This window comes from Urocampus carinirostris, chromosome 17 (assembly GCF_059441175.1).
Source record: "Urocampus carinirostris isolate Australia breed hairy pipefish chromosome 17, RoL_Ucar_1.0, whole genome shotgun sequence".
Taxonomy (NCBI): Eukaryota; Metazoa; Chordata; class Actinopteri; order Syngnathiformes; family Syngnathidae; genus Urocampus; species Urocampus carinirostris.
Genome location: NC_142365.1, coordinates 1,541,665 through 1,563,524, shown reverse-complemented (window position 1 = coordinate 1,563,524; position 21,860 = coordinate 1,541,665). Strand labels below are relative to the sequence as shown.

The 21,860-nt window shown below is 41.7% G+C and overlaps 2 protein-coding genes and 1 long non-coding RNA gene across 6 annotated transcripts in view; 2 read left to right on the top strand and 1 right to left on the bottom strand.

The window, feature by feature from the left end:
- The window catches only part of ltbp3 (latent transforming growth factor beta binding protein 3), a 78,229-nt gene extending 68,891 nt beyond the window's left edge, over positions 1-9,338 (top strand). For both annotated transcript variants that reach the window (XM_088320459.1, XM_088320458.1), the window contains exons 24-28: positions 3,067-3,195; positions 5,479-5,640; positions 5,715-5,804; positions 7,369-7,497; positions 7,613-9,338. In XM_088320459.1, the coding sequence (XP_088176585.1) occupies positions 3,067-3,195; positions 5,479-5,640; positions 5,715-5,804; positions 7,369-7,497; positions 7,613-7,764 (662 nt within the window). In that variant the 3' untranslated portion in view covers positions 7,765-9,338. The remainder of the gene's footprint in view (positions 1-3,066; positions 3,196-5,478; positions 5,641-5,714; positions 5,805-7,368; positions 7,498-7,612) is intronic.
- Positions 994-13,966, bottom strand: LOC148348896 (uncharacterized). 2 transcript variants are annotated; one of them, XR_015847199.1, is made up of 3 exons: positions 13,812-13,966; positions 12,072-12,176; positions 994-1,085 (listed from the first exon to the last, which is right to left on the bottom strand). It is a non-coding gene; the product is annotated as an uncharacterized LOC148348896 (long non-coding RNA). The 2 variants fall into 2 exon arrangements; XR_015847198.1 differs by having other exon boundaries at positions 13,821-13,966.
- The window catches only part of sptbn2 (spectrin, beta, non-erythrocytic 2), a 65,944-nt gene continuing 57,505 nt past the window's right edge, over positions 13,422-21,860 (top strand). The window contains exon 1 of one of the 2 annotated variants that reach the window (XM_088320456.1): positions 13,422-13,630. The gene's annotated coding sequence lies outside the window, so the exon portion shown is untranslated. Of the gene's footprint in view, positions 13,631-13,825; positions 13,976-21,860 lie in introns of those variants that run through there. The other variant, XM_088320457.1, reaches the window with a different exon arrangement.

Here is a 21,860-nt window from a genome sequence, read left to right as displayed (position 1 = left end):
GATTTTGAAATCTTCTTTCGATTTGGAAACTTCGGAATTTCGGTTCGTTTAGCAATTTGCATACTTGGCAGCCAATCAGAAGCCTGCATCAAATAACTTCCTGACTTTCCTGAGCGTTATAAGGGCCTGCATTTGCATATCATTTTCTAAAGTAGACGCACACGTTTGCTTTATTCCGATTTCGAAATGTTTGTTCAGTTTGGAAATTTCTATATCATTTTGCGGAGTAGACACATAGAGAAGACAAGAAAAATGGAGAAGTTGTTAGGAATCAAGCCACAACCTCAGCCCCAGAAGAAAGATTCAAAAGAAGCTAACGAAATGGATGACGCTACAAAACGTAAACGTACATTAGAAGCATGGTGGTAAGAGGAGTTCACGTGGCTTGTGGCAGACGCACAGAAAACACAAGAAAATGGAGAAGTGGTTAGAAATCAAGCCAAAACCTCAGCCCCAGAAGAAAGCTTCAAAAGAAGCTACCAAAATGGATGACACTACAAAACATAAACGTATATTAGAAGCATCGTGGAAAGAGGAGTTCACGTGGCTTGTAGCAGACGAGGCGACATAAACATTGCATGAATGAAGATGAGTCAATACATGTACATACGGATGGTTAGAAATCAAGCCAAAACCTCAGCCCGAGAAGAAAGATTCAAAAGAAGCTAACAAAACTGATGACGCTACAAAGTGTAAACATAGATTAAAAGTATCGTGGAAAGAGGAGTTCACGTGGCTTGTAGCATAATTGAAGATGAGTCAATACAGGTACATACTGATAGTAAATGTTTGAATTTTATTGTTGCGTTATCAAGGTTTGAAAAGTGCTCGGATTTTGGGTGAAGGGCTTATAAATGCTTGACCTAGTTGCCGTGTTTTATGATCACCCATGAAATATATAAGAAAACAAGTCTGCTTGAAAATGACGCCAACACGCCTGCTCTGGTGGCGTCACTTTGCCATTCACTTTTTTCCTACCTCGTGATAAACCGGAGATGGCTGGCATTAGCTTGTATTTGCTGTTGTCATGTGAAGCATCTTTGCCCCCTACTGGTCGTGTCGAAGAGGTGCAAGAAGATGGGAGGCTAGAAAATACAAAATACAAACAATGGCTAAAACGCAGCATGCTGCAATTGCAAAGTATGCAAAAAATAGAAAACTAACTATTCTCAGGGCGAGGCGTGGGGGTAGGTCTGCTCTCTCTAGTCATAATTCACAGAGATGACTAGCTTAACTAAGATTTTCTTGCTAACTGTTTGCTAAATGCTACACCTGAATATAGCACTATGAAATGATGAAATATTACATATCAATTATGGACCATGTAAAAAATGGAAGTCGCGTTTCCCAGTGGTAAATTGTAATCGGAACTGAAAACTGTGATGCATATTAGTGTCATTTTTACCCAACATCTCTATTGGGAGAGATTGATCTCAAAAACATGTATATTTGCAATTTACTCAAAATTTAAAAATCATATGTTTTGATTAAAAATCAGACATGTAGATTGCAGATATTGTCAGGACCAGAACAGAGACAGGACCCGCTTGCGTTACGTTTCTCTCAGTTTAATTGGAGAAAAAAAGGGTTGCACCCACGATCCGGTGATCGTTCGGCGCGGGAACCAGGTCGCTGTGAACACGGAAGTGGGACTTCTGTGGTGAACGATGGCGGTGTCGGGAACGGAAAAAAACAGGTCATTGGCCGGGACAGGAGAGCAAAAAACGTGGTCAGGATCGGAAACGGGTCAATGCCAGGAGAGCAGAGTAGACGTGATCGGGGACAAAAAGAGGTCGAAAGCCGGGACGAGAGAGTAGATTTGGTCAGGATTAAAAAAAACGGGTCGAAGCCGGGGGACAGCCGCGAGTTAAAAAACAGGTGGGAGTTAGGGTCGAAAAAGCTTGCCTAGAGTACACTGAGGTTCGCAGACAGACTGACAACCGGTGACAAATAGACGTGGGTTTAAATAGTGACAGGGAGCCATTCAAAGTCCGAGGCCGTTGGCGCCAAAGGAGCGGGCACTGATGCATCACATCAGTAATCATGACAGATATATATGTGTGGCTCCTGAAAATACAGGTTTCACACCGGCTTTTTTAAATTTCAATGGTACTGGAGGAATTGAAAACAGTGCTTGAATTAGGCCATGTGTACAAACCGTGTATAACACCTCAGTGTACCAAGACTGTATGCGCTCTCGTAAAGATTTCCCTATTTGGTTTCAAATAATTGGATTTAACCTCCATTATCATTTGCCTTGTCTAGGCAAACAGCAAAACCGAGAAAGGGGTTTATTGGCAATTAAGTGAGAACCCAGGCGCAGGTTGTTTCGCCTAAATCCGCATTCAGAACAATTCATTAAACAAAACCAGATGCCTTATAAAATTCCATAAGCTGTGCATGTCATGATTAGCGGTGTGATGTACCTTTGCCCGCTCCTTTGACGCCAACTGCCTCCGACTCTGATTGGCTCTCTTTCCCTATTTAAATCCACGCCTATCTGTCACCTGTTTTCAGTCCGTCTGCGAACCTCAGTTTACTCTAGGCAAGCCTTCTTCTGTTTTTGGTCCTGTCTGTTTCCCGACTTCGACCTGTTTTTTGATCTTGACCACGTCTACTCTCCTCTCCTGGCTTTCGACTCGTTGCCGACCCCGACCACGTTTTTGCTCTCCTGTCCCGGCTACTGACCCGTTTTCCGTTCCCGACACCGCCATCGCTCGCCACCGAAGTCCTACTTCCGCGTTCAGTGCGACCTGCTTCCCGCGCCCAGCGATCACCGGATCGTGGGTGTAACCCTTTCCTTTCTTCCAATAAAACTGAAGGAAACGTAACGAAAGTAGGTCCTGTCTTCGTTCTGGTCTCGACAGTGCATTGGATCGGCGATTGTGATGCAATACAATAATACCGCTATAAAAACTGCGACGGTTTATGCTAACCGGTATTTATCGCGGCACCGTTTGCCCGCACTGCTGAACTTGAGTGTTTCTGTGTCCGCCGTGTCGCCGATTATAGCGAACCCTAAAGAGATGTTGCGTCTCTGAGCCGTTTCCGTGTTGGCCTTTGCAGATGTCAACGAGTGCCAGGATCCCTCCTATTGTAAGAACGGCAGGTGTGAGAATACGCCCGGATCCTTTCACTGTTTCTGTGACCCGCCTCGCACTTTCAGCGCCGCCCTCAAACAGTGCGTCTACGACGGTGGGTAAAATTCCCGTCGGCTCCTCTATCGATCTATCTTTATCTATCTCTATCTATCTATGTCTATATCTATCTATCTCAATCTCTATCCATCTCTATCTCTATCTATCTATCTCTATCTATCTCTGTCTATCTATATCTCTATCAATCCATCTCTATCAATATAGCTCTATCTCTATCCATCTATCTCTATCTCGATCCATCTATCCCTCTCAATCTATCCATCTCTATATCTATCTATCCATCTATATCTATCTCTGTCTATCTATGTCTATCTCTCTCTATCCATGTCTATCTCTATCTCTCTATCTTTATCTATCTCTGTCTATCTATATCTCTATCAATCCATCTCTATCTATCTATGTCTATATCTATATCAATATAGCTCTATCTCTATCCATCTATATCTCTCTCTATCTCGATCCATCTATCTATCTCTCTCGATCTATCTATCTCTATCTATCCATTTATATCTATCTCTGTCTATCTCTCTCTATCCATGTCTATCTCTATCTATCTATCCCTCTCTATCTCGATCTATCTCTATATCTATTTATCAATCTATATCGATCTGTGTCTATCTATGGCTATCTCTACCTATCTATCTCTATATATTTCTATGAACCCATCTTGAGACTGGGAGGTCGCTGGTTCGCGCCTCGGCCGAGTCATACCTAAGACTTATAACATTGGTAAAATGGCGGCGCCCTCTGTTGGCTGCGGCTGCATCGGCTCGCTACAACGGGTCAGGTGTATCGACATTTCGTTCTGTGTACATTGTTACAAAGAATGACAATACAAAGGAAATTATTATTGTTATTATTATTATTATCTATCCATATCTATCTATCTATCTATCTCTATCTATCTACCTCTATCTCTATATATCTATCTATCTATATCTATCTATCCTATAATAGGCAAGGCTAAATTTACTGCAAGTGGGGTAAGAACTAAGAAACGTGCTGAAAGAATTGTTGGAGTTGGTTATTTGATAAATAACATACAATTGTTTCGTTTATTTTTATTCTACGTAGACAGTCTTGCTACAGTGCTTACTCAATGCAGAATTTATAACTTAAGGGGCTGTCGTAAATTCAAAATCCCAAAAGTGAGAACCACCAGGAAAAGTATGTGCGTGTCTGTGTGCGGAGTCAAACTTTGGAACAATTTACAAGACAAGATCAAACAGTGTTCAAATTTAAATTGAAAAAAACATTCCTGGCGGAATACAGAGATGAAGAAAATGGGGTACGAGTGATACTAGAGATTGGAAATACTGTGTTTACAACTATAGTTAACCTTGTTGTTATGGTAACTATTATTATACCATAACTGTTATTTCTGCTATTGGTGTTATTATCATTGGTGTCACAATTATATTTAATGTCTAGTGGCATGATGACGTTGAGGGATGGGTACTACGATGATTAGTGTATAAAATATTATTGTCATTATTATAATTTTTGATGTCTGACCTATGTAATATTTATATCCGTGAGATTTTGTTCTATTTAGACACAAAAGAGGAGCTATCTGTAAAATGTAATGAATAGGGAAGATGAAGGGGTAGGGAAAATAAGCGTCTTCTTCTGACTACCCCTTTTCGAACATGTTATGTAATATTATTTTGGTGTTGAGTTATTGTTCAGATTCAGAGTCACATTTAGATATACTTTATTATCATTCTTGTACACGTGTATACAGAACGAAATGTCGATACATCTGACCCGCACAGTTTCCTTGAATGTACAGATATAAATATGTAGTATTGAGTTGGAGTATTGAAATACTAAATGATATACTCAATAATTATAGCTATGAGTACAATACAGTAGTGCAAAGAGTGCAAGAGGAGCAGCTGAACAGATGTACAAAATGGGCAGTCAGGTAAACAAGTCACTATACAATAACAATAACAATGGAGTACGGTAGTGCAGAGGAGAACAGATGTGCAAAGGAGTGGCTAGGTATAAGAAAACTGCCAGTCGTGCAAGGACAAAAAAAACCCAATGAGTTGTGTCCTGTTTTTATGTTAATGTTCGAAATAAAGTTTTTATTCATTCAAATGGAACTTTTAATAAAGGTTTAAGATATAGCCTAGGGATATGTTCACCAGCAGAACAGCTGAGTGGGTATCGCTACTCTTTGCTGCTATTCTTTGAATAATTCTGCATTTATGACCATGACAGTAAAGAAAGACTTTATGTAAGCTCTGCAATGCAGAAAGCTGGATTTTTTTTGTCCTTGCGATGCTAAAATACCGGTTTTCCCCTCCCCCAGATCGCACGGCGGCCCACAAAGACGTGTGCTTCCTGCAGGTGGACGAGGGCTTGATCTGCAGCGACCCCAGGAGCATCATGCTGGTGACCTATTCCGAGTGCTGCTGCCATTACGGTCGCGGATGGGGACCCGAATGCAACACTTGCCCGCCCAGGCATTCCGGTCAGTCCCCAAAAGCGTCCCCCCGCTCGCTCGTCCTCGAGCTCGTCCTCAAGGCCTCTCCTGTTTCTACGCAGATATGTTCAACCATTTGTGCGAGATGCATCTGGAGACGGAGTCGGACGGAGAGCAGGATATCTTGACATCTTTCGCTCATTATAATCCAGGTTCGACCTTATTTTGATTCTGAATTGCACTCTGAAAACACTTGGGTCAAAAATGAAATACTTGGGTCATTCTGACACAGTTTTGGGGGTCGTTTTACAAAAAACTAAGAAAAATGAACCAATCTTGTGGGGGAAGGGTTATTTCAATCAAAAATCTTATATTTCTTCTGCAGAATTACAGTACTGTTCAAAAGTTTAGGGTCGCTTAAAGATAACATTAAACTCATTTTAAGTCAAGTCACATTTATTTGTAAAGCCCTTAATCACAAAAATGTCTCAAATGACAGCACAGGATTACAATGACACCATCCCCTGATCTTAAACCAACATGCGGGCAAGGAAAAACTCAAAACCACTTCGATTTTTTGGAATTGTTTTATATTGTAGGACAGGGATCTCCAAGGTGGCTGTTCTGAAAACAGTTTACCAGTGAGGGTAATTTATTTACTAGCTTAATTTAAAAAAATCATACATTGTTAACGTGGTAAATGGCTATTTGAGTAGCAAATGTCTGGTTTTAATACAATATTTACATTTTTTATGTTTATGTGCATTTCACACAAAAATTATATTGCATTTTGACTTTTTCAATGGATTTTTCACAGTGTGGGGCGTGCATCTTTTACGTCGGGCGTACAACTTACAAAACGCTTCCGCCCGGGTGGCCGACAACTTTTCAAAGAAAAAAAAAGCAAAAGATTTCTATTCAAATCAAACCTTTTCTTTATTCTAATTTCTGTTTTTGGTGTTTTTTGTCCCGTTTGACCACTACACTTTGGATGACTTTCTATCCTATGGTTATGGCTTTTAACGCACAAAAATGCGTTTATTCGAGGAATCGACTCCTTGCCATTAAGAATTCTCGTGCCGCCGTGATGAGGGGGCCCTATCGTGGATGCAGAGCCGGAACTAAGGCTAAGCGGCTAGCGGCGTTATAAAGCTTCGGTACCGTCCGTAATCATGGGATATGTGAACTCTCTACCAAATAAGACCGACGAACTGGCTGTGCTGGTGAAAAACATCAACACGTAGAGGGAGTGCCGTTTGCTGTGTTTTATGGAAACGTGGCTCACGTTTAGCATGCCAGACGCTAACGTGGAGCTACCCGGCTTCAGCAATGTTAGGGACAGAGACACAAAAGCCTGCGGGAAGCCGACTCACTATCTACGTGAATAGGAGGTGGTGTAACCCTGGGCACAAAGATTTCCATCTGCTGCAGGGTCGTCGAACTTTTGGCCTAGCGTGTGACGTCATCCACTCCGCTGTGGCACCCCGAGGCCATCCTGTTAATCTGTTAATAATCAACACAAAGATACTGCTGGAAGTGTGAATTTCTTTACGGGGATGAATAAAGTACCTATCTATCTATATATATCTAAACTACACAATACAGTGACACCCACCGGTCAAATCATCCACACCGTCCCTTTAAGTAGATTGTTTCCTTGCGTTTTTGATCGTACTGTAAACATCAGGTTAGAAAGTGTGTCATTTTTGTGTTCCTGAGTTTCTGCTAGAGGCAATCCATCTGACTGTATCCTCCTGCCAAAATGTTCTCTCCCAGGCGACAGTTCCGAAGAGGATTCAGACGAATGCAGTTGTGCAAATGGCCACTGTGTGCGCTCCTATCTGGGCACCATGTGCGAATGTGACCAAGGATTTAGGTTGGACCACTCTCACACCCGCTGTATAGGTTTGTATGGAATTTAGACTTACTTTTCAAGTATTTTCAAGTGCATTTCATTGTACCCGGTAATTGATTTGCTGAAAAGACTTCATTTTTCTTTCCCCTGCTTTTGTGCACCCAGATATCGACGAGTGTGCAGAACCGGGAGTTCGTAGTAGCCCGTGCGAGAACGCTCGCTGTGTGAACACCGTGGGCTCCTACAAGTGCTACTGCAAACAAGGCTTCGTGGTCACGCGCAGGCCCAACAAATGCGTCCGCCGTAGGAGCCAATAAGCCCCTGACGTAGCCCTCTTAATTACCCCTACACCATATATTCCATTCACTCTCCGGCACTGTGCGTACAACTGGACTGTCGGTATGGGCCGGGGGTCAGCAACCCAAAATGTTGAAAGAGCCATAAAAGAGATATTTCTGGTGCTGGAAATAAAGAAACTCCATCCATCCATCCATGATCTGCACCGCTGTTCCTCAGTAGGGTCGCGGAGGTGCTGGAGCCCATCCCAGGCATCTTCGGGCAGTGGGCAGGGGACACCCTCAACTGGTCTCAGGGCACACAGGGACAGACAATTAGCTCGCTCATTCACACCTAGGGACAATTTGGACTGGCTAATAAACCTGACACGCAAGCACGGGGAGAACATGCAAACTCCACACAGGAGGTTCGATCTCATGACCTCATAACTGTGCCGCACGCGCGCTAACCACTGCCCCGCTGTGCTGCCCAAGAAACTCCTTATACAAACCTATTTTAAATCAAAACAAAAGGAGGTTTATACATAAAAGTTACTCATTTTATCCATCCATTATCAGCACCGCTTATCCTCAGTAGGGTCACGGGGGTGCTGGAGCCATCCCAGGCATCTTCGGGCAGTGGGCAGGGGACAGCCTCAACTGGTCTCAGGGCACACAGGGACAGACTATTGGCTCGCTCATTCACACCTAGGGACAATTTGGACCGGCCAATTAACATGCACGTTTTTGGAATGTGGGAGGAAACCGAAGTGCCTGGAGGATACCCACGCAAGCACAGGGAGAACATGCAAACTCCACACAGGAAGTCCGATCTCATGACCTCATATCTGTGCCGCACACGCGCTAACCACTGCACCGCCGTGCTGCCCAAGAAACTCCTTATATAAACTTATTTTAAATCAAAACAAAAGGAGGTTCATACATAAAAGTTACGCATTTCATATTTATTTTAAACCTTTTTACAGCGTTTTCTAAAGGTTAAGAATGTTTGTTTTGTGCTTGCCCTCCTACAGAATACAGATGTAACAAATACTTTTTTCCATTCCCAAACTGTTTTCTGAAAAAGCTCCAGGGAGCCACTAGGGCGGCGCTGAAGAGCCGTACGTGGCCCCGATGCCGCAGGTTGCGGACCCCTGGCCCTGGTCTAGGCAGTCGATCCAGGAGCATGAAGGAGCCGCATATTCACAGCAAATGCATGCCGGCTCCTAATTCGTCCGGTTCGATTTGAAAACGTTTTGGACGATAAAATACAGTCAATGTTTTTGTAATTCTGAGCAGCTTGATTTTGTTTTTGTTGTATTTTGAAGTTGATGTTTTCTATTTTGCGCTCGTTTGAGATTTGTACATTATTTGAAGGCCGGCGGTAATGCTAAAGTTGCTCTGCATTTATGAATATTTCATTGGAAATTGCCCTACTTAGAATTGTGTTATACAAACACGGATGTTGTGCTGCTGTACAGTTTGTGGATTCCTTTCAAACGTGTCTATTTTTTGTTGATATAAACGATGAGAGCCGAAGGTTTTTTTGTATAATTTGACATGTGCACCTAAGTAGGCTTTGAGCTACAAATAAAGACCATGCACTTAGAAAAGAACGAGGGTATGTTTGCCAGTTGTCGCTGATTTTGGGGGAAAAAAACATTTTGAAGATAAAAACAAAGAATTCAAACAATTCGTGAATTCATTTTATGTGTTTGGATGTCTTTTTTTTAAACAATAGACTGATCATGTTGACCAATCCCTAATATTTGTCACAGTTGCCATGGCGCCCAATTGGCCCTGCCCGTGTGGCTCGTTGGCAGATTGGCTTCCCTTCTACTTAAGCTCAGTGCTCTCACTCTTTCTTTGTCAGTCCGCCAACAAACCTCTGCCCCGCAAGACGTGGGTTTTGACTCTGTCCGGTTTCCTGCCTGCATTTCCTGTCCGGTCAATTTTTGTCCTGTTTATTATTCTCTCCAGTTTTCGTTCCCGTCTAGTTTGCCCTGTTCATTTTTTATATCAATCCTGTCTGTCCCGTCCGGTATCAACCCCATCTGTCCGATATCTGCTCGGGCAATTGGTGTCGATCTCTGGCTTCCTGTCTTTCCACGCCAGATTGCTGTCTAATATGCATGACTCCCCATTTCCCGTAAAATAAAAGGCTTGTGTGAGAAACGTTGCGCGTTTGGGTTCTTCTCCTGATCACTTTCCGCTACTAATACGACGACTTGTGTTGATTGAATCTCTTCAAATCTGCTTTTAAAATCAAATATTTGACGCCCCTGCTATGCCACGCTGTCCTGTTTTACTCCTCTGTCATTGCATCATGTAATTTGAATGTGGAGCGGCGAGGTGACCTTCTGCGCCTCATTTAGGCAGATAAGGAGGTCACCAATAGGGAGGGCAGGAAGCTGAGCGACAATTACCACAGAAATAGCATAGCTGCCCTTCTGAGGTGACCGACAAGGCGGAGATGGAGTTATTAATACATTTGAGTGGGTTGTTAGCACATGCTGGTTAGTAGCCCTCCGATGACTTTTCACTGCGTCTGCAGATCTGAAGTAGGCCAGAGGGGGGACAAACTTAGCTTGCGATGACTTTCTAAAGAGACCCGTCTCTTTCTATCAATTCTGTCCATAGCTAGAAAAATATGAATCAAGGTTTGGGAGAGTGAAAAATCTGTAAAGTAGGCTTAAACGTATTTGCTCAAGGTGTGTATTTCTAATCAGTTTGATGTTCCCTTTTGGCGTTTCTTAGTCTTCCTGTCTTTGTTTGAAGGTGTTGGTAATTTTCCGGGGGGGGTGGTCTTTTGCCTTTTGACTCAACATACCATTACTTTTCCATGTCTTTTTATTTCAATAAAACACAAAGGCAGACTGGGAAAAAGCCAGAAGGAGCGAGACGAGAGCGAGTAAATGTAATTGAAATTAATCCAGTTAAAGTAACCCTACCCAACCCTGACCTCAGCCCCTTAAATTATAATTTCCCTCTTTCCGAATGAATCATTTATGGATGTTTTCTGGCACTATGTTTTTGTTGACTTTAAATAACAGTTGTGCAGTAAAAATTTCATCAAATCATCCAATTTTAATAATTTGGACTGCAGGAATAAAACATGAGTATGATCTCCACAACCTACCCTGTGTAGGATTCTTATTGCACGTTTTTAGAGGACGAAAAGGGGCTGGAGTGAATGGAATATAGTTTTGTTTTGATCTCTGGTCGTCTGTTTCTGTGTTCCAACCAATGTTCACTGTCATTTTCCTTACGGGTCTGAGCGTTCACTCAAAATCGGTGAGCAACGCTTGAAACAACAGTGAGCAACGGCAATCCCAAGTGTGGCAACTAAGTCATTATCAAACATGTCCAAAATTTGACATCACGTTACATTTTGCTGAGTTTCCGGCAATGCAAAATTATTTTTCTCTTTTGAATGAATTGACTCATGTACTATTGCAAAGGTTGTACGATTGCCTACAAACGTCGTTTGTTCTTACAATTCTTTCACAAGATATACATTTCTTTTTATTTCCTGATATATTTTGTCGCATAATATTAACATTTTTGGGGGCTTATTGAGTCGCTTGTAAGATACAGAACTGTACTTAATCACATTTTTAGTGGAAGTACAATGTTGGCAACAAGATTCACTTGATATAATTGGAAATGATTTGAATGCAACACAAACTTTTTCTTCTTTTTTCCGTGTTTTTTTTCTCCTTTTTTTAAAATTCCTTTAAAATAAATCTCATTGTGTTTATTTTTTCCGAGCTGTTACTTTTTTTCTGTTTGTTCTCTATTTACTTTTTTCCTACAAATCTTTCTTTTATTTTTTTCTGGCTTTTTTCAAAAATTTTCATTCCTTTTTTCTCTTCCTTTTGTTTTATTTTTTCTCAGCTTTTCACTACTTTTTCATTTTGGTATTTTTTTTATTTTTTTGTTCTATTCCCCCATTCCTTTAAGTCATTTTGTGCATAACTTTACATAATATTTGGTCATGTTGGGATGAAAGAAGCAAAAACAACGCGAAGAGCCGTTTAGGACCCGAAAGAGCCTGTTCTTTTTAGTGAGCCGAGCCGAAGAAGCCGGTCCTCGACAAACTCTACTAACTTTACTCAACTTCGTTCTACTTCGACTCGACTTCAAAATACCGCATTTAGGACACAACGTCAGGGGAACCCGTGTATTTTGACCTTGTAACTTTGACTTAATTGGCTTCTTAATTAGCAATTTTGAGCCCTGATTTTTGTGCGCTGGCTAGATATCCTTGTGCGCTGAGAAAGTGCAAGCAGTGCACAATTGCGCACGCGCGCAGCTTAGAGGGAACACTGGTTCCAACCATACTTTACCTCATCATTCCTAGGGGGCAGCAGCGAGCCCCTCCACCTTCACCCCTCCTTGACCAGAGTCACTTGATTCAGCTTTAAGGTCGGCAATATCACTCCCACATGTCCCTAGGAAAAAATAAGAGCTCAGATCACGTCCCAAACCACGTGTTAGCTTGGCGGTCGTAGCAACTTTGCTAAACGTGTGCCCGGCCGACGCGACCCCACCCACACGGGTGACCCCACCCGTTCCCGTCTATAGAGAGCAGACAGAGGGGGGTTTAGCGCAAACTGCTGCAATCTGCAAAAAGTACTGTGCTGAACGCACTCTGGCAGCCGGCGGCGGACTTGCAATCTGCGCTCAGCTCTTTCCCTTTGTCACTGTGGATTGGGGATCAGCTCCCCGCACGGGGTGCGGGACCGGCCCAGGGGTGTAAACATGCTGGGTGCGTGCTAAAAATGTTGGCAGGTTTTCACACTAGCCCAATAGTAGGGCGGTGTTCATTTGACCTGTGAAAAGTGATGGGTCTCGGGGACTCGCATGCTCAAAAATCTATGGGTCCCCAAAATTTAGTCTTATCGAGGTTGAAATCGTAAATTGGCGACAAATATATCATATAAATCTATATTTTCATTCAGTTTTAATCATCAAATTATGAATTCATTTTCTGCATCAAATTATTGTTGGTAATATACCGATTCATTTTCTCCTTTTATACTTCCGTTTTTTTCTTAACTTCTTTATACAACATCATCATTCGTAATATCAATCATCAAAGCAAGTGAGCCGTTGGAGAGCCGGCTCTCTTGAATGAGTTGAGCCGAAAAAGCCGCTTCTCTAAAAAGAGACTGACTTTTCACTACACAATTCGCAGACGAAAACTCGAACCGCGAGACCAAAACAACATCTGCCGGATCTGCCTGACGAAAAGTTGGGAGTGCGGTAAATCTTTGTTAAAAAAAGTAATCGAGTAATAATGACAATTTTGTGTCAAAAAAGTTGATTTGAGACTATGCGACCCCAGCAAAAATCATGCGTCCAGGACGCAGGGACGCGGGCAAACCAGAACATTGAGTTAACAAGGGTTGGCTAGATTTAGACGTAGCACCACTGAAGGCCTCGGTGTGAAATGCACAGCCCGCGAATGACGAAATCTAGCTTGAATACGAATGAATACGGGAGCAGGCTTTTATCTGAGCACCAGGGACAGCACCAGATCGTGCAATTGGGATTCGTTGAATCGTGGAATCCGAGCAGGCTGCCTCGCATGTGAGCAGCAGATTCACGCACCCACCCACTCAAATTCCCCCCACGCACACGCCAGGCGACCACCATCACCACCAGCATCGCCTCGTCTCTCTGGACGGAAGCGAGCGAGTCGGCTGCTGCGGATATCCGCCTCACACCTGGCCTGCCTCTCATCATTTCGGTTCCGGAGCTTCCCCCCCCTGCACCCCCATTTTGAATTTCGGGGTCGCTTTGGTAAAATGAATTGATAGCAAGCGCAAAGGAGAATATTGATGTGGGTTCAAATTCCATATTTTCCTCGACGACGGCTACAGCAAGAGAGAAGACGAAAGAGGTAAGAACAACCCCCCGGCCCCTCTTCTCGCTATTCTTTTATCCCTTTCTGGTCGATAATAAAGGATGATGTAGTTCAGGTGACTGCCGTTAGCACGCCATTGCTGTTAGCATCCCGTCCCCATTGATAGCTTCTCGTCACCCCCCGTGTGTTTATTTCGACATCATGACAAAAGTCTTACGCTTCGTACTGGGTCGCATCTGTTGCTCGAATTCAAAATCCTTCGCCCGAAGAGTAAATGGGTGCCCTTAATCAGGACGGACATCTTTTTGGGGGGCGTCTTTGTTTGATTTGGTGTTGAAGGCTTCATGGTGCGTTCACGTCCACTTGGGGGACCAAAAAGAGGTAAAACCGCAATGTTGACTTGATAACAATCTTATTTTTCGTGTCATAAAAAATGGTTAAAACGTCATTTTGTCAGATATAACGAAATTGTGAATATGCTTAATTGCTGTTAAGATTGTCGAGAAAAATTGTTCAAACCTCACATTGTTTATTTGCTGTTAATAGTGTCAATAAAAGTGTTCAAACCAAAAATATAAGTGTCGATAAAAACTCATATTGTTGGGATATGATATCGTGAAATTGTATGTTTAACTGCTGTTAAAAATGGTTAAAACGTCATATTGTCAGATATAACGAAATTGTGAATATGCTTAATTGCTGTTAAGATTGTCGAAAAAAAATTGTTCAAACCAAAAAAAATATATATATATATTCAATTCGCCTCGTGTCAAGCTTAGGAATCTGTATGATAATGTATGAAATTAAATTTATTTATTTATTTGGCCTTTGATACCCCCAATATTGTCGTTTTTGTTAAAGACATTTTGTGGTCAACATAAAAGTCATATTTAAAGGGACAGTGTGACTATTTAGTGCCTCCTGGTGGTACAAAAAAACTTTCATTCAGTAGAAAAACAAACATCGATTTGAATACTAGGCAAAAATACACAAACTATCCTAACCCATCCATTATCTGCACCGCTTCTCCTCAGTAGGGTCGCGGGGGTGCTGGAGCACACACAGGGACAGACAATTTGCTCGCTAACTCACACCTCGGGACAATTTGGACCGGCCAATTAACCTGACATGCATGTTTTTGCAATGTGGGAGGAAACCCACGCAAGCACAGGGAGAACATGCAAACTCCACACAGGAGGTTGGATCTCATGACCTCACAACTGTGCCTCAGAACTGTGCTGCACACGTGCTAACCACTGCGCCGCCGTGCTGCCGAACTATCATAACAATGTCGATAAACTTGAATATCTTCACGGGAATCCCCACTTAGGTCCCCACCATGTTTGTCCACGGGCTCACCCTTGCACCAGACAACACAGTGCCATCTAGTGGTCAAATATTAAACATTGCGGCTTTAAAATGAACAACAAAACCAAATACAAAGAGAGGAAAAACACACAGAAATAGACTAACTCTCAAAGGTTTTACTCTCACTGCACACACAATCAAAGACAGCATCGCTTTAAAATTTAAAGGGACAGTGTGACTATTTAGTGCCTCCCGGTGGTGCAAAAAAACTTTTATTCAGTAGAAAAATAAACATCGATTTGAATACTAGGCATAAATACACAAACTATCATAACAATGTCAATAAATTTGAATTTCTTAAGTGGAATTCCCACTTAGGTCTCCGCCATGTTTGTCTACTGGCCCTCCCTCGCACCAGACCACACAGTGCCATCTAGTGGTCAAATATTAAACATTGCGGCTTTAAAATGAACAAAACCAAACACAGAGAGGAAAAACACACAAAAATAGATCAAAGTTTTTACTCTCACTTCACACACTATCAAAGACAGGATCGCCATTTTTATTTGAATCAAACAATTTAAAAAAATATACAAACTAATGCATTAAACTTTTAATATATAAGTATATTGGGGTTTTTAAATTGCTGCTGCTACATGTTATTGCACTCTTTTTAATTGCACTACAGCTACAATGTTTCATTCAGCTACAATTTTTCATTGCATTATTATTATTTCGATTATTAATATTTTTATTATTACTATATCTTAGGCGAGTTTTTATATGCACTATTGAAGTTATTTTTTGCCCATTTATTCCTGATAGTCTTTTATCTTTTATTCATCAAAGTCATTATGACATGTTTTACCCTGAAGTGCGTTGCATACAGGGTTTCACAACGTTGATATAAATGACAATAAAAACCCATTATATGCCATTTTATTTCATTTTTTCTATTCTTTTGGTCAAATCTAAAATAATGCTCTGAGGACATGCCATGAATTCAAAATCTTGTGGTCCTTTGTTAATTCTTTTCAAAAAAGCGTCACTTAAAAGTAGAAATTAAATAAGCATTCCTTTTTCGACATACACTTTACACTGAAGAAAAAAAAAAACATTTATTGCAAGAAGTGAATATCAGTGAAGTGAAAATAGACGGCCCTAAACTGTCTCACTGTTGTGCATGGGGTGAATTTTTGCACAAAATCAATGACTATTCATTTATTTTATTACCCAGAACATTACACTGTGTAAATAAGAAAATTGTCATTAATATTGTATGTTCCTTGTTGTCAATACAGCTCCCTATACGCTAAGGATGTGAAACTCAGTTTGGCTCCGGGGCCGGATCCAGACTCTGTGTATTGAGGCGGGCCGGATCAGTAAAAGAACTCTAAATTTTTAGCTTTATTTTTTACTATTAAAGACGAGGGATCTTTTCTCACACAACACTTTTATTCTCAAAGAATAGGGAAAAATATGTTTGGCATTGAATGGGTTAACTGGTTTATTTTCACAGTTGACTGAATCTAGTTTTACATATTAACCAACAGACCACGCTATACAAACTCAACACTGCGCTCTAGCGGCCGGAGAGAGAATTTGGTTTGCATTGATTTAAAAAAAAATAAATATCATAACTTTTGATAGAAATGAACGAGAGACTCGCTTACGGTTGTCGACCCCTGGTCTATAGAGTGAATACTCGTGCTCGGATCTAATAATATGGCTATTTGTAAATATTTAATTGACTTTTCCACTGAGCTATTTTTAAAACATACTGCATAGTAACTACTGACAGGAGGGCGAAGTTAATGTAGACTTCAAATTTGTCCTGACAATATTTAGAGAAGAGTCCCCAGTTTGAGATGGGATGGGCGCCGCCAGGCTGTACTTACCCATGGAAATGGTGCCCCTATCATTTGTGTGGTTAAGGTAAACCACATTAACACACTCCTTTTAGTTATAGTAGACTAATAAAGTAAATGAATGAATGAAAACTTTATTCGAACATTAAAATAAAAACAGAACAAAAACAATAACTCAACAACAAAATAATGATACATAACATGTTCGAAAAGGGGTAGTCAGAAGCAGATGCTTGTATTCCCTACCACTTCATCTTCCCTATTAAATACACCAACAATAATAACAATAATATTAATAATAACAGTTATGATATAACAATAGCAACAATAACAACAAAGTTATCCATAGTTGTAGACGCAATATTCCCAATCTCCCGTATCACTCACACCCCTTTTTCTTCATCTCTGTATTCCGCCAGTAATGTTTTTTTCTATTTAGATTTGAACACGTGAATAGTTGGACATTGTTTGATCTCGTCTTGTAAATTGTTCCAAAGTTTGACTCCGCACACAGACACACACATACTTTTCCTGGTTGTTCTCATTTTAGGGAGTATGAATTGACTATAGCCCCTTCAGTTACAATTTCCCTCTTTCTGAATGAATAATTTATGGATGTCTTCTGGTACTATGTTTTTGTTGACCCTAAATAGCTAAATTTTACTAAATCATCCAATTTTAATAATTTGGACTGCAGGAATAAAATATGAGTATGATCCCCATATCCTACCCTCTGTATGGTTCTAATTGCACGTTTTTGGAGGATAAAATTGAATTAAATCCAACAGGCTGGATCTGTGACATGCCTACCATACGATTATTAGTAGAGCTTGCTAGTAACTGCTAACTGCTAAAATGCAACTTTGAAAAAAAAAGACCATCTTATGTTGAATTGCCTTGTCCCTTTCCGTTTCCCATAAAGAACTCTGTCTCTCGTCAGAGTGAAATTAACGCTTGTCTTCACCATTCTGTATGGCTTATAAGTCATGTTAGGGGATATCATTGTAATCTTTTTGATTTATGATTAACGCGATGACACAACAACTCCAGCGTGTCATCATATTAAGGGCGGTTAGTCACTGGAGCAATGTGTTGACAGTTTATACACATTGCATGATTGATTGATAGTTTGACCTCTGAATCCTAACATTGCATAAACTATGGAAACTATCCACGTATCTTGTTTTCCATATTGCTTGTCCTCTTTTGGTTGGCGGGTCACTAAAATCTATCACAGCAGACTTTTTTCCATCTTCTCACTCACCGATTATCTGTTAAACGTGCTTACAAAATGGTTGAACCCATCCATCCATTATCTGTACCGCTTATCCTCAGTAGGGTCGCGGGGGTGCTGGAGCCCATCCCGGCTATCTTCGGGCAGTGGGCAGGGGACACCCTCAACTGGTCGCAGGGCACACAGGGACAGACAGCTCGCTCGCTCATTCATTCCTAGGGACAATTTGGACTGGCCAATTCACCTGAGATGCATGTTTTTGGAATGTGGGAGGAAACCCACGCAAGCACGGGGAGAACAGGCAAACTCCGCACAGGAAGTCCGGTAGCTGGATTTGAACCTCAGAACTGTGCCGCACGCGCGCTAATCACTGCGCCGCCATGCCGCCCCTTGGTTGAACCCAAATTTTATTATTCTCTTCAGTAAGAATATGCCACTAGAGGGCCACATGTCAACGTTTGTACCAAGTTCAGTAAATCAATGCTGATTGATGATGTATTGCTAGACAGCCACACGTCATGGACTAAATTATTCACACTGGCTCTGGAGATATTTTGCCGAAATGGTAAAAAACAATGTACTGTAATGAGTAATCTTCCTAAACAATAACTATCTTCCGTTACCCCAAAGCCATTTATAAACACACCAAAAAAAGGAAATAAAAAATAGAAAATCACAATAAAACCAGATGTAGTCTTCAAACACAATCAGGATGACCCAATTGAACAGGAAAAATGTATTAGCAGGTAATTATTGCCATCTACTGTTAAGGAGTGTAATTCAGTAATTTGTCCTTAGCATTTTTTTCAGGAAGAAAAAAAAAAGCCCACGACCTACTGGAAAAGGTTTTGTGAGAAACACTGCGCTAGTTAAGAAACACTACACTAGACCATTAGGGCAATCAATGATGCAGGAAAAGGCATTAGATTTTCTCTCATCATCACATTACTTTTATCTACCGTATCACACGATACAACCTTTGGGTGAACTATTTCCCATAATGCTCCATGACAACATTGTACTATTTGGCACAGAGTAAAGGTGTGTTGATGAGATAATATCCAAAGGTCAGCGGACCAGCGTTTGACCTGAAGCATGTGAACGCCTGCATGGACCAGCCGGCAGAGATGGGAAACTGCGTCGTGGCCGTCATAGACTTTCTGGACTAGTTTACAGGCTGGGGGCGTCGCTGCTGTCATGCACTTTCCGGACAAATTTTCAACATCTTACCTAGGGTTTACTATGTTTGTGTACTGTAATGCCAAATGTAATTCACCCTGGTCATCCTGGAAGGGGGATTACCCCTTGTGAGGTCCTTTGTCAAGGTTTCTCTTTTTCCTCGCGCTGAGGTTTTGAGTTGTTCCTTGCCCGCATGTTGGTTTAAGATCAGGTCATTGTGTAATTTTGTAATTGTAATCCTGTGCAGTTCTTTGAGACATTTTTTGTGATTAAGGGCGTCATAAATAAATGTGACTTGACTTGACTTGAAAGGCTTTCCCTTCGTCATAACCCTAATGGTGTTGTGGTTAAAATCTGGTGGTTTTTAAGCCGTGATCTGGGTTTGAATCCCATGGCATCCAATCTTGTGCAAATAAGGGCAGCAATAGTTTTGGATTCATCAATTATTGCTCAAAATATGATATTGTGCTACCGTAGAACTTCACGTGTAATTTCTCATCTGGGTTCTGTTTAAATTATCGTGCGGATCAATGGATTGTAATCCGATTTCCGGAAATGTTTCCTTTTGGCACGGCACCATTTCCTTTCCACATAGGCAAAAACGAAGGGTTTCCTTTTATTCCGCGGACAAAGCGGGTTTGCTGAATCAAAATGAGACGGCCGCGTGCGGAGGGCACGGTGGCTCGACCGTTTGATGAATGCGATGCTACAGGTCAACAAAAGAGCCGGCTGTCCTATTCAGGATGGCATTTAGAGCGGGATCAGCGGCCCACCGAGGGGCCTCCCAGGCTTCCACGCCGCCGGCTGCCTCACGGCCGCAACAGGAAAAGCCCCGACGAGCTCTCTGCTGACTCTATCATTGTACGGGGCCGTTTGTTGGCACAGGCTTTTTGCTTTTAGCGATACTGTCTTTGATTGTGTGTGCAGTGAGAGTAACTACGTGGATTTAAAAGATCTGTGGAGTTGCTTTGAATGGAATGTGACGTTCAGTTGTTTATCGGGGAGGGTAGCCTGTTTAAAATGACGTCAATTTTTTCGAGTAAAGGACGAGAATTAGCACAGTAGCTGAAATAACGTCCGCCCAGGTGTACAACGTACCAAACGACAACAAAATATTTTTTTTTCAAATCAAACGTTTGCTTAATTCCGATTTCTAAATCTTCGTTCGGTTTGGAAATTTTGGAATTTTGGTTCGTTCGGCAATTTGCATACTCCGCAGCCAATCGGAAGCCTGCATCGAATAACTTTGTGTTTCCGGACTTTCCCGAGCGTTTTAAGGTCGTGCATTTGCATATCATTTTCCAAAGTAGACAGAGAACACAAAAAATGGATAAGTGGTTAGGAATCAAGCCAAAACTTCAGCCCAAGAGGATTCAAAAGAAGCTAACAAAATTCATGACGCTACAAAACGTAAACGTACATTAAAAACCCATCATGGACATTTTTACGCGGGGGCAGATTTAATTTTATTAAGAATTTAACTAAGTGTACTCTATTGAAAACTGCCGAATTAGTGTCGTTGGAGTCTCTGCAAAGCCTTCTTTTGAAGTCCTTTAGTTCCCTCTTCTTGGCCCACGTCTCCCCCGCAAGATGGTGTGCTGGCTCCTCCCATGGGCGTGCCAAGGAAGCCCAACGTGGGGCTTCTCAAAACAACGACGAGCGTTTCTCAAAACAACGCCTGCCGTCCTCCGTCAGAATCCTGTTAACAACAGAACTAGACTAAATATTCTGCATTTGGAACAGCCTGACGTGTCATCGAACTAACGCCCAGTCAGTCAATATCTTGCATTAAACTCAATAAATGTAACTTGTATTCAATCGTATAAAATCCTTTATCGTCAAATGTATAAAGTTCTTCATAATCTATCTTCTCAACAGTACCAATCAGTGGAACTGTTTGTCTTGCGCGTGTGCACAGGCCATCCAACTCCCCCAACCCCAGGCTGAATTTTTCATTTACTCTGCTCCTGATGAACATGGTCACATTGACAAACAGTCCAGCTGGGTGAAGAGAAAAGGTTCACAGAGAGAAGGACTCAAAGCAAGGAGAGGGTGACAAATGGGGGAGACGGAAAGAATGGCGGCGGTGTTCAGCCGACATTAGGCTCACGCCACTGCACAATAGAATGACACGCGCCTGTCTGGTCAAAAGACTGGGTTCAGTCCCTGAGGCTGTGTTGGGTGTCCCACTTTTTCATAGGAGGACCATGGTCTTACTCTGCGCTTTGGATGTGTTTTGAATGGAAATAACCGAACACCAATATAGATAGATTTCGTCATGTGAATAGCCATATGTGGAAAAGAACCGCTTGAACCTTGTCGTGAAACTATTGTTTGCGAAATAAATGAAGGTCAAATTGAGCCTCGACGATCTGAAGTAACTGCGGAATGGAGACGCGTCTAAAGGGATATATTTGTTGTACTGGGACACAGGGTTTGGCAGTATTTTTTCGATCAAATCATCTTACATTCATATAATGAAATAAAGTAAGCAGAAAAATTAAATTTTGTCTGGAAAGCGGGTTTGGCTGTTATTGTGAAAAAAATGAAAATATTTTGCTATTAAAGCTTTCCGAGTCAAAGGGTTTCCACCCCCTGATGTAAACAATCACATACCGATCCAACATGGTCGCCATTACTCGGTTTGGCCGGATATTGATTGCGTGATAGGGGATGG